At 36.1% G+C, this 13,393-nt stretch overlaps 2 protein-coding genes across 3 annotated transcripts in view; both read left to right on the top strand.

The window, feature by feature from the left end:
- The first annotated feature begins 327 nt into the window (after positions 1 to 327).
- Positions 328 to 13,393, top strand: part of LOC134794244 (organic cation transporter protein) — a 37,629-nt gene continuing 24,563 nt past the window's right edge. The window contains exon 1 of one of the 2 annotated variants that reach the window (XM_063765998.1): positions 328 to 851. In XM_063765998.1, the coding sequence (XP_063622068.1) occupies positions 809 to 851 (43 nt within the window). In that variant the 5' untranslated portion in view covers positions 328 to 808. The remainder of the gene's footprint in view (positions 852 to 13,393) is intronic. The other variant, XM_063765997.1, reaches the window with a different exon arrangement.
- LOC134794510 (uncharacterized) lies at positions 3,480 to 5,863 on the top strand. The gene is made up of 2 exons (XM_063766320.1): positions 3,480 to 3,585; positions 3,975 to 5,863. Exons 1-2 carry the CDS (start codon positions 3,480 to 3,482, stop codon positions 5,021 to 5,023), a joined length of 1,155 nt encoding a protein of 384 aa, XP_063622390.1. The 3' UTR covers positions 5,024 to 5,863.

Below are 13,393 nucleotides of genomic sequence, written 5' to 3'. Positions count from 1 at the left end.
ATTAATAATGTACATTCGGGCGGTAGGTTTGTAGGTATATACGTATCTGCCGAAAAAAGGGCGACATTTTATGGTGTAGGGCCTTAGGGTTATCTTGTTTGGAATGTCTCATAAACTTTCGCGGTTATATTATATACTTATTACCAAATACCACTAAAGTATCATTCCAATGAACATTTGATTCAATTAAAATGTTTAGCGATGCCGAAGAGACGCCGTTTAATTACACATAGCTTAAATATACACACAATTTGCATTTTTGTTGTGTAAGATTTACATACACGCATTTGTTTACGCTCACCTTGGAGTTAAAACGAGCCTTGCAAACACGCCGCTGGAACTATCAGCCCCATCGAGTATTACGGCATTCTTATCAGTACAATGCAACAAAATCAAAGGCGTTGTGCTCAGTACAAAAGTTGTGAAAGATTAGATACGGATGATTAGATACTGATATGCAATATGCACGTGGTGAGAGCTGCCGTCGACTCGCCGCTGGCCGCGTGGTGCAGTGCTGCGCGGACGCCGGTTCGCGAGGTGACCACTCGACCGGCAGGTATTGGGTTAACGGAGATAAGAGGTTGTGCATGTTTTTTTTTCGCGCGATTGCGGCAACCGAACGGCGTGAGCGCCACGACGTAGCCATCCATCCATTCGCTCCTCGCCGGCTCGCGCGCCTGGCGGTCGCCTCACGTCGCCACGCGATATTATAATTACCAATGTTTCTATGTAAAAATCGTTCCAGGGCTCCAACTATACGTACAAAATAAATCGTAACTGGCGGAAGAAGCGACAAGGATATTTCAAGATGGACAAGGATCACGCTTTAGAGGAGATGATGGGAAAACTGGGTAAGTACATTAAACATATGGAAACGAATTTTCTTTTACCTTTAAAAACATTGGTGCGGGAAAAGTTTTACTAACTTTGTAAATGATTATGGTGATAAATATATTTATGCATGTATGTAATTTATCGTGGACCGCTGTGGTTATGTGTGAAACTGGTCATCTGTCGTTTGTGGTCAGTCAATGCGTGTACGCGTGTCGTAAACGGTTCATGTAAATGTATAGCTTTAGCGCTAAAGCGTATCTTCGACAAGCGCTATTACTGCTTTTAACGTTGAACAATTTTTATTGAAAGCTTACTTAAATTACCTCTTTACCATTACGCGAACTAGGATGTTAGTTATCATCACGTTACGAGAAAATTATACGAAATGTTTGCGTCATTCGTATTTATATTATTATAACTAGATAACTATATTTATAAAACAACATAATCAATAATGTAATGATAAATTAGCATCTGTTTGACCTCTTTCCAAAACAAAGTTCACCACGTGACCCGTGTTGCTGAAAACTATTCTGAATTTATTACGGCGCGGTGATGAAATTGGTGAAGCATTGGGAAAGATAATTTTGTAACATGAACAAAAAATATCTGTTCATTGAACTAGAACTAGAGACTAATCACGTGCTACATAACGAGTTATCACCTCGGGAATTGAGTGATTACAATAAATGATTTATGCTGAGCTATAAATGGTTACCTATAGAATAAATCCCAGAGGTTAACACTGAATACTGATTTGTGATATCAGGGATGCTTGTACCCATAAATACTCACCTTCTTTGTTGCTTTTGCTTCCGTATAAGTATTTGGTATTAAAGTAAGTTTTGTTAAGAATGTTAATTGACTGATATGATATCATTTTAAAGCAATTAACGCATTTTTTTCCGAGGGAAACTAACAATAGGAAAATTACAATTACATTTGTAATTTATAGGTATACTTAGCAAAATGGTCAGGCGAGCGTTAAAACAATAGTTAGGAATTTAGTTCAATGAAGTATTAACGTAAAGGCCGGTAAAGGATAATAGTCACTTTAAATTTAGCGAAAAATAGTTAAAATTATAGTTAAAAATGATTTTATTAAATCTTCCTATTGGGAAACAGAAGAACCCGACTTATCGTTGTTGATATTGATATGAAGTACCTACCTAGCTTATGTCCTACTTTCAGCAAATAATAAATAGGACAAAAAAGTTTTAAATAAGTCTTAATTATGATATCTACACAAGATATGAACAAGGATATGATATGATATTCATTTTAAAAGAAAAAAAAAAGGTATTATTATAATTATTAACATGAACACTGGTCAAAAAGTAAAGTCACGTACATTATTAGTATGTATTACAAATTCAGTATATCCCAAAGGGCTAGTTTTTTAGTCGCCTGTAGCCAATTAATTCTCGTTGTCATTGCTTTCACATATTTTATGTTGTGTTGTCCATATATGTAGGTTTTATTTTTATTTTCATGCCTAACGTACATTCGCTTCATTTTCAATGCCACAATGGATCGCGAAGTGCAAATGTAGAGCCTATATAGGTGTTTTTTTTTCAAGAAAGACACGCTGTAACTATAACTATTAGATCTTAATTAGGGTATTACCAGAGGTATTACATTTATTGTAAATTATTACTAAACCATTCAATGAGTATGATTTAATAGGTACGGCGCTGAAGAAAATCTTGTTTAATAATAATTATATTATAGTAATTTCAATACCGCTATAACAAAAAATATTTTATCTAACATAATACAAGAGGAATGTTAGACGAAGACATAGTGTAATTATTCAAAACCTTTCTGATATATTGACATAAGTGGATTTGTATTAAAAAAGTAAGTATTTTCCTAGATTTGTACAGTACTCGTACTTTATACAATATACTAGGTTTCAGACAGGGGTGACATTGAAAAAAAAAAGAGCGTGGTTAAAATATGTAAGTAATTAGGTGTGAATTCATCGAACTAATGACGAATTGTCATAGTGATGCGGAGGGAATGCTTTTTCAAAGGTATATTTAGATGTAACCTTGTTCGAGCTGCATATGAATTAGCGGTGTCGTGTTTTACCGCCTATCTATTCCGAAGATGAAACTAAATTATAAAAGCTTTTTTTTGCTGCAGGCGTATTAAAGATGGCTGTACTACGTGATAAAATAACCGTTACGTCACGTTTTATCACGGTGTCACGTAGACAAGCACGACCATCATATCCGTACGGACTACTTAAGCTTAAAATTAGCTTATTTTAAAGAATTTGTAATAAACTAACCAAAACGGGACCTGATTAATGTAATTCAGTTTTGTTTCTCATCGTCTGTTCTGATTCAAATGTGTCATTTTCTGAAAAATTGCCCTAAATATAAATTAGCTATTCCAAAATAGGTAATTATCCTCTTTGCTTCGTCTTCTAGATTAGAAATAAACACAATGTAGTTTCACGTAATGCTTGACCTGAAACACTGAATTTGAGAGAATAGAAAAAGTAAAAAATTTAAAACGTATTGACACCTGACATTTCCATCATTCACAATTTTCAGTGCTACGCCTGTAGACACGTTCTATAACAAACAGCATTTTTTTTCAGCTATAAATAAATTTTATTGCTTACTTATCATACAATGGGTAAGAGAAAGCATAAAGATCGTGACTACGATTATTTGCTTCACAAGATAAAGAAGCTAGAGAAGAATATTAAACGACACCGACATGATTATGACACGGAAGGTCAGTCCTTTAACATTTTATACGAGTATCTTTTTCAGCATATTAAGGACAATAATTATGGATATGCACGACAAATCATTACTTATCACGTGTATGGTTCGCACTGCGGGCAGTTTTTGGGGCTGTCACTTTGCTTACTGACGTGAATATATATATATACCTGAATAAAGTTTAATATGAATGTCTACAATTTAACTTTTTCCACGTGTATGGTTCGTACTGCGGGCAGTTTGTGGGACTGTCACTTTAGGTACGTTCTGACGTGAACATATACGAGCAATGCGGGCAACCTATGGGGTTGTCACTTTGCCGTAATTACAACTCTGCCAATGTGTACATCATCATATAATTATGCAGATGATCAACAGCTTATAAGTATATATTTACAGACGCGTTGCCAGTAGATGATGATTACTCGGTAACAGAAGAGGATATAAATCATTTTGAAACCGTAAGATCGGCAGTACACATACCTGGACAATCGTCAAAACTCGCCACGCCGACACCACCACGGGCACCTCCTACACAAACATCTGTGCAGCAAACAGTACCCCTCACCTCTCCCGTAGAAGATACTCCTTTATTGGATACGCAGATAGCTCCGCCATCGCAACCTGTAGAATTATCTGAGGAGACAGGAGACGTGATTCTAGACAACACTCTTCTAGAAATCCTGGGTGAGGATCCGTCATTAATCCAACAATATGGAAAAGAAATTCAAAACGATCTAGCAAAGCGACTACAGCACATTGCAACTAATGGCTTAGCCAAGGAAGTTAGTAAAGAGCTATACGACAGGTACTTACCTCCTAGCAACTGTCCCTTGATTGACGCCCCAGAACTCAATCCAGAAATAAAAGCTGCGGTCTCAGATACAGTAATAAAGCGAGACAAAGCTATTGAGTCGAAACAAAAACAACTAGGTCGAGCAATATCGTGTATTGCCGAGGCTCTCACTAACTTAATGTCCAAAGAAGACAAAGACGCACCAGTAATAAAACTATTAATGGATGCCTGCCGCTTAATCTCTGATAATCAAAACCAAGACTCGGTCACACGAAGAAACTTTATCTTATATAATCTGAAAAAAGACATGAAAGAACAAATACAAAAAACTAACATAGATAAAATGCTATTCGGTTCCGAACTTGCCGAAACCTTGAAAACTGCCAAGTCCATTTCGAAGTCGGGAGCCGATCTGAAATTACCAACGTCCTCTAATAAAGTTTCTGGGCCTAAAAACAAGCCTTACACACCGCAGCAATACACAGGAGCCCAACCTAAAAGAAATAATTTAAACTGGAAGGCTCCTCCTCTGAATCGCAGGCATCAGGGGAGCCAGAAGAGCAGGGAGCCTGCTTCTTCCAGGAATCAGCATGCGAGCAGCTCGCGAACATCGTATCGAGCGTCACGCCACAGGTACTCGAGCCGCCGCTAGATGGAACATCGGTGAGTCACACTGGCAGACTATCCCGTTTCTACTATCAATGGTCATTACTGACCTCGGATCCGGTTATTTTATCTTGGATAGCGGGGTATGAGATAATTACACATCGTCCCGTGGTGCAGGTTCATGCTCCTAAAGGCAAAACTTTCTCAACTAAAGAAAAGCTTCAGATTTCAGATTCAATTGCAGACTTGTTAAAATCTGGCGCTATTTCTGAATGTGAACCTTGCAATGGACAATATTTGTCAACAATTTTTTTAATTCCAAAGCCAAACGGTAAACACAGATTTATCCTTAATCTCAAAAACTTTAATAAATTCATTGATACAGAACATTTCAAACTCGAAGACTTAAGAACTGCTCTAAAACTGGTTTCTGAGAAATGTTTCATGAGTACTCTAGACCTAAAGGATGCTTATTTTTTAATACGTATACATGATAACTCACGAAAATATCTTCGATTCGAATTCAATTTAAAGCTGTATGAATTTAATGTATTACCATTTGGCCTTAGTACTGCTCCCTTTGTGTTTACCAAGATAATGAAACCAGTCACCAAATTGCTCAGAGCATGTGGTTACCTGTCCTCTGTATATTTAGATGACTTTCTCTTATTAGGAAGCACATTTGAGTCTTGTTTGGACAATATTATAGCTACAAAGCAATTGTTAACATCTATAGGCTTCGTTATAAATGAAGAGAAGAGCAACCTAGTACCTAGTAATAGGTGTAAATTTTTAGGTTATATCATAGACACCAAAAATTTCCAAGTTACTTTGCCTGATGATAAAATAAATAAAATAAAGAAAGAATTGAATCATTTTAAGACTGTCCGCCGGTGCAAAATAAGATATTTTGCGCGTTTAATCGGCCTGCTTAACTCGGCATGTCCTGCAGTAGAGTATGGCCGGCTTTACACTAAAGAATTCGAAAGGCAAAAATACCTCAGCTTAATCAATGACCCAGAGAATTTTGACAGCTATATGAATATACCTCAGACGCTGAAGTTAGACTTTGATTGGTGGTGTCACGCTATTAATAAACCTATCAACAAGATTAAGTATGACGACTACTGCTTGGAAATTTTTAGTGATGCTTCTACCTCGGGATGGGGGGCGGCGTGTGGAGAGGACACTGTAGGTGGTCCTTGGTCCGTAGAGGAGAGTTGCAACCATATTAACTATTTAGAAATAATGGCAGCCTTTCATAGCTTAAAAACTTTTGCTAAAGGCATGTCAAACTGTCAAATCTTACTTCGTGTCGATAACACGACGGCAATTTCCTATATTAATCGAATGGGCGGTGTGCAGTTTCCTCATCTCCACCGCGCTGCAAAGGATCTTTGGCAGTGGTGCGAGGCGCGGAATATTATTGTTTACGCCTCTTATATTAAATCGGTAGATAACACTGTGGCCGACGCGGAATCGCGTCGTCCTCACTCGGATATCGAATGGGAACTAAATAATTCCGCTTTCAAGATTATCGTTAAACAATTCGGTATGCCAGAAATAGATCTTTTTGCTACTTCCCTGAATAAAAAATGTCATATATATGTTTCCTGGTACAGGGATTCACACGCACTTACCATAAACGCCTTCACCATTCCATGGAACAAATATTACTTTTACGCGTTCCCTCCTTTTTCGATGATTTTAAAGACGATAAGAAAAATCATAAGAGACAACGCTACCGGTATAATGGTAGTCCCCTTTTGGCCAACTCAGCCGTGGTTCCCCCTATTTAAGCAACTACTTGCCACGAATCCCCTATATTTTGAACCTAGTAGCGACTTGATCATATCTAATTCCAGCGATCGCAGTGTACACCGCCGACTTACCCTGGTTGCCGGAGTCTTATCCGGGAGTCGCTACTAAGACATGGGACGCCTCCGTCATCCATCAGTATAATGGTTGCATCTCTATCTGATAATTCCATAAAGCAGTATGATTCTTGCCTAAAGAAATGGCACAGTTTCTGTACTACTAATAATGTTGATTTATTCACTTCCTCGGTAACAGAAATATTAACTTTCCTTACACAGCTGTATGAAGCTAATGCTCAATACGGTACTTTAAACAGCTGCAGATCTGCTCTATCCCTACTTTTAGGCGCGCATATTGGTAACGATGATCGTATTAAACGGTTTTTCAAGGGCGTTTACAGAATGCGCCCGCCTCTACCTAAATATAATCAAACATGGAACACTTCAACAGTATTAGATAGCCTAGCATCTTGGTTCCCCAATCAAAATCTTGATCTGGACAAGATAACTAGAAAACTTGTTACTCTGCTTGCTCTCGTAACTGCTCACAGAGCTCAGACATTGGCTAAAATTCTTTTAAGTAATGTTGAATTTCATATAAACGAAGTCACTATTAAAATTCCCGATCTCGTTAAAACCTCGAGGCTAGGTGCAGCTCAACCTATGTTAATATTACCGGCATTTCCGGAAAAGCCAGAAATTTGTCCGGTTAATACGCTATCTGTTTACATAGATAGAACCAAATTGTTACGTCACAATCACGATTCTCTCTTCGTGAGTCTAAAAAAACCTCATAAACCAGTAACTTCACAAACGATAAGTCGTTGGATTCGTTTGACTTTAGGAGAATGCGGTATAGATATCACAAAGTTTACTGCACATAGTACGCGACATGCAGCGACCTCTAAAGCGCATAGTCTGGGAGTAAACTTGGATGTAATAAGAAAAACCGCTGGATGGAGCGGGTCTTCAGTTATATTTGGTAAATTTTATAACAGGTGTATTAAAGAGACCGATAATTCAACATTTGCCAAAACTATTATGTCTAATGTATTATAATTAATTGGGTTAATACTTTGGTAACCATTCAATGTTTACAGACAATTAGTTTTTGGTTAAAGTATTAAATTTATTTGTTTATTATTAACTTGGTTTATTTATTTTATTCGATATTTCACTATTCCTCTCAAGGTCTACATTGTGTTTATTTCTAATCTAGAAGACGAAGCAAAGAGGATAATTAATGATTAAACGAACTTACCATAAGTGAAGTTCTATCATAATTATCCGAGTTGCTTCGTCGAATAGATTAGAATCCCGCCCTCCCTTTTATACTTGACCCTATTGTGAAATATCTTCATTAAATAAACATAAATAGTGATAGGTATAAACTACCTATATGCATACTTAGACGTATGCACATATGTATATAAAAGTATGTTATATCTCTGAACTAAATGATGGAAATGTCAGGTGTCAATACGTTTTAAATTTTTTACTTTTTCTATTCTCTCAAATTCAGTGTTTCAGGTCAAGCATTACGTGAAACTACATTGTGTTTATTTCTAATCTATTCGACGAAGCAACTCGGATAATTATGATAGAACTTCACTTATGGTAAGTTCGTTTAATCATTAATTTTAAGGGCCTTTTTTGCCAACACCTATTATTAGTTTTTTCTACGCCTTCTTAGAAATTACCAAGTATATTCTTAACTTTATGGGACCCCGCGTAAAAATTTCGCTAAATTTTGGATCACGCGCACGTTTGCTATAGGTATTTTATGTAGGTAGCCTAAGTGGTTTTGGCAACTAACGCGTTGGTATAGATTTTCTGGAGGTGTGGCTCGGAGATTAGCAGAGTAAACTGACATATTACGTAGACTATTATTTTTAACGACAGCGTAATGATTTACGTACGTTGGTTGTGTTACTTTCTGAATGTCACTAGATATTTTGAGTTGAGTAGGTTCTATTTATATTTTCTTCGTGTGTAACTCAAATCCTTTCTCCTGCATTATGACAAAGACAAAATAACCATTAATAACTAGAATAAGCTAATAAGTAAATAAATATCTTAATCATTGAACTTTTCAAAATAGGGTATCAGCGAGCGTAGAAGAAGGACTAGTCCCAAATTAAGGTTCGAAAATCTCGTTATCTACGACTTTAGCTCAATATTCCAGCTACAATTTCTGGTCTTCAGTCCAGGGCGCGTAGCCAACGTGCCAATCGTTAACGCTCCGTAGCGTTTCGCACTGTTCCGTACTGTTCCCCACTAGTGCGACAGTGACAGTTGCGTTCGATTGCACGTTGGCTGCGCACCCAGTTACATCAGGCCAATGAAAGCAGAGATTTTTTATTTACACTGAATGTACAACAGTTTTAAGTACCTACGAGTACATAGCGATAATCGTTAAGTAGGTACGGAAAAAAGTACATAGGTATCTAATTAAGAACGCTTAACGCTAGCAAATGTATAATGTACTCCAGCGCCTATTAATGTAACAAATAACCAATCTTGCGCAAGTTGTTACCCACTATCTGATTTTATATTCTTTTTGCTAAACTGCGAAGAAGTTAGACAGCGGTAGTACAACGGATTATGAAAGATTTGGGTGTGTGCCACCGGTTGCTGCTAACAGTATTAACAACAAATATTTTCTCGTCTGCTAAGGTTAAGGATTAAAAAAAAATGATTTATGAATATTTGCAGTAGTTAACGTGTAATGACTTTGTTATTTCTACTTTATTCACCTTTACATCTAAAGAGTCACGCGCGAGCGGCGCGACCGAGTTTCTAGAATAGGAGTTTTAGTTTTGTTTACTTTAGTTTTAGTTTTAAAGTTTTATTTTGTTTCGAAATAATTCGTGTTTAATTACATTATTTCGTATTTAAGGTAAAAATTGTCGCAATCCTACATATTTATTGTATCTACCTATACTTACTTTGGCACTTTAGGTATGCCATTGATACAATTTATAAAATTTTATTTTTCGCGTCTATTTCAGTAGGTAACTCTTTACAATTTGCGGAAATAATTTATCATTTTACGTAATTGATATATACTTTACAAACTGCACTTTGTGTCCGGATATATAATGAGATGTGATTTTCTTGTTTCTTCCAATCGTTATACCTACATATTATTTACTTATACCTATGTCTAACGATCTCATGGTAGTGTAACAACGTATTACCTACTGGACTTAAAACGTAACGTAGACGTAAATATTTAAAATGAAAACATGAACCCCTCTGATATGATATATAGCGCTGAACTCTATAAATGTAGGTGCACTTAATACTCGTGTTAACAATATACTCATACACAGACATATACAGGAATTATGCATTTTGTCGAAAGCAGAATTTGGTATAGGTAGAGCTTAAAAGTTTAACATTAAACTCCAGTACTCGTAATTAATACTTTACCACCGTAAAAATGTATAATGCCTTTAAACACCTATTTTGGTAGGACTAACTATTGAAACTATACGTACTTGACTGATAAAATAAACACATACTAAAGCCCCCTTACTCATTGGGAACATCGTTTAAAAAAAGTTAGCAATGCCGATGTCTTCGCCAAGAATGTTTGCAGTGTAATTTGTGGACTGTTTAAAAGGCTTAGGTACGTTGATTAGGTAAACGACATGAGATCAACTACCCAGACTGGAGTCGCCGGACTTAGCAACAATTGGCGTAAATATTCCTCTCATTGCACTTTGGCCGTGTTCGTTGTAAAGATAGGATTGTTAACGGTTTAGTTGTTTCGAAACAGATGGATATCCTTGACAGTGTCCAACTTACTTGTAGTTGGTACTGAATTGGTATGTGGTCTATCATCACTACACCTTATAAAACAAAGTCCCCCGCCGCGCTGTTTGTGTGTTTGTATGTTCGCGATAAACTCAAAAACTACTGATCGGATTTTCATGTGGTTTTCACCTATCAATAGAGTGATTCTTGAAGAAGGTTTAGATGTATAATTTTAATTTGTTAACCCGTGCGAAGCCTTGTTACATATTTTTATATTGCATGCAATAAATCAAGTTTTTTAGACTAGGAAATAGGTATAAATGATATGAGTACGGTTACCACCAGTTTTGACATTGACATATGAGCTCGCGTCTACGTAAATTACTTTCTATATATCTCGCTTGCAGTAATATGCGAGTACGAGCGAGATGCATAGAAAGTAAGCTAATTAGACGTAAGTGAATATGTCAATGTCAAAACTGGTGGTAGTGGTAGAGTTCGTAATAAACTTACACTGTCACTTGTTAATCTAGATTTTCGACAACCTGACCTGAGTACTTAATCCTGATTAAGATTGATTTGATATGTTGACTAATTTCAATGTGAAACAAATGAACACACTCTTTTTTATTTCTGTATTCATAATACATTACAAACTTAATTAACTAATTGTGTGATGTAATGTAGCTTCATATAAATAAAGCACGCTTTACGTAACATCAACGCGTTTTAGTTAACAATTTAATAGTACATTGTGTATTAAGGGCGGGAAATAAGAAATTACGAACGAGTGTCAATTTTAAGCCCGACGCGAAGCGAGGGCTTAAAATGTTCACGAGTTCGGAATTTCTTTACCGCCCGTGGCACACACAATGTTTTTCATCACACTTGTAAGGAAAAAAAGGAGAATTAATAAAAACAAACTTCTGTATAAAACACTTTTCCGCCCTAGGGCGGAAAAAATCTTTTCCGCCCGCAAGCCCTACGTGTAAATAAGTGTTTTTCATCACACTTGCTCGGAAAAGATTTTTTCCGCCCTAGGGCGAAAAATTCAATTTCCCGCCCGCAAGCCCTACGTGTAAATACATCTTTTCCGAGCAAGTGTGATGAAAAATATTTTTTTCATATTACTGAATCATATAATCAGGTTACAGGTGTATGTTCGATTTTATAAAACTCAATCAAATTTTAGCCAGTGCATTGTTAGTTATGAATATTTATTTAGATAACATTTGTGTTAATAGTATTTGTGTGTTGTCCTCGTTTTATGTGCTATCATGTACCTACCTACTTACTTCTGCATAGTTCAACGTTAACAATACTTACCCACGAGTATTTAAATATTGATGACAAAAATAATTAGAAATTCAGTTAATAAAACAAATTATTTTGATTAGGCATAGCTCTATGTCTATTCAAATGACGAAAATATTGACTCTGAAATGAATATGTAGGTACCTAATAAAACAAAGGCTTTGTGTATTCTTTTTACCGAACAATGTGACATGGATCTTTAATTTAATGTGCTTGTAAATAACTAACTTTGCCAAAGTTTCCGCTCGGCCTATATTAAGAGTGATAAAATGCCTGTTTACGCATCATGAGAGCAAATGTATTTATACTATTCGAAGCATTCACCTCCTTTGTCTTATTCAGACAAAAGAACATGTTGGACAACAGACGATATAAAATATATGATATATTTTTGAATAAATAGAGAGTTAATTTGAAAAAAATAGTACCTCTTGACTTATTTAATAGTAGGTAATACTAGTAAAAATGAATTTACTTTTGGTTTAGTGTGTTTTAATATCGGTTAATAAAGCAAGTTTTTCTGCGTTATCGGTTAGGTTAACGGTTAACCTTATCTCAAGTAGTGCGAAGTGAGCGCAATGAAGTTATGATATGTCAATTTAAGTAGTTCATTGACTACTTGTTTGTACATTGGGTTAATATTATTGTTTTATCGGACATATCGCCGGACAACAGAATCAGTAAATTAAATAATACGTAAGATGCCACTACTACAAGTTACTATCAAAGCTAAATGAACACTTGTTAAAAATATCAAGTTAATTCCACAGACATTCTTTCATTCATTTATTCATTCTCTTACAATCAACCTTCACTTACATATATCATTAATTAAATGTTGTGTTAAGATGCAGCAGGTTCAGCCAGCAGTGTTTAAAAAATCGTAGTGCTTTTTTAGATCACAAATTCACAATACGGTTGCCAAAAATGTTATTAGTAATCTTGAGGTATATTTCTCTAGCATCTATACTAACGTCATCGATTCGAGACCTGATTTCTTGACTTTCGCTCGATAGAAAAAAACCACGAACATAGGTCTAAAACGCATCTTAAAAATTTGTAACAAAGCACAAAAGCTAATCCTTATATATAAACGCGAGCGGCTTTGACGGTAGAAACAAATTAAATTATGCTCAATCGAAAGAGCTTGAAAAAATATCACTTTTGAATCGAGAACATGTATCCGCAAAATTCGTATTGTCGCGTATTTTGCATTTAAAAGTGAAAAAATTTCGACAATCAATGCTAAAGGCAGGGGTGCGAAACTCATGACTTCGGTCAAACTCGGCTCCGCTCGGCTCAGCATTGCTCCGAGCAATTATTAGGGTTGGCACCACTTGACTTCCTTTTGCGTGCACGACCACAGATAAGATAATCACTTGATTTTTGACAACCCTAAATAGCCGAAAGGGATAGTGCCATATATTAGAAAGGGACAGCATGATTCGACCCTGAACCGCTGTCAAACTTCGTTTTTGTAGGAAGTTTCCTTTCTGTACGGTAGTACTATTAATTATTCTGTG

The sequence above is a fragment of the Cydia splendana genome, chromosome 10 (genome assembly GCF_910591565.1).
Source record: "Cydia splendana chromosome 10, ilCydSple1.2, whole genome shotgun sequence".
NCBI classification, from domain to species: Eukaryota; Metazoa; Arthropoda; class Insecta; order Lepidoptera; family Tortricidae; genus Cydia; species Cydia splendana.
This window is presented reverse-complemented; position numbering and strand designations above follow the sequence as displayed.

Coding starts and splice junctions, on each gene's coding strand:
- LOC134794510 (XM_063766320.1), top strand. CDS start 3,480: ATGGGTAAGAGAAAGCATAAAGATCGTGACTACGATTATTTGCTTCAC. Junction 3,586..3,974: donor ACATGATTATGACACGGAAG/GTCAGTCCTTTA, acceptor ATATATTTACAG/ACGCGTTGCCAGTAGATGAT.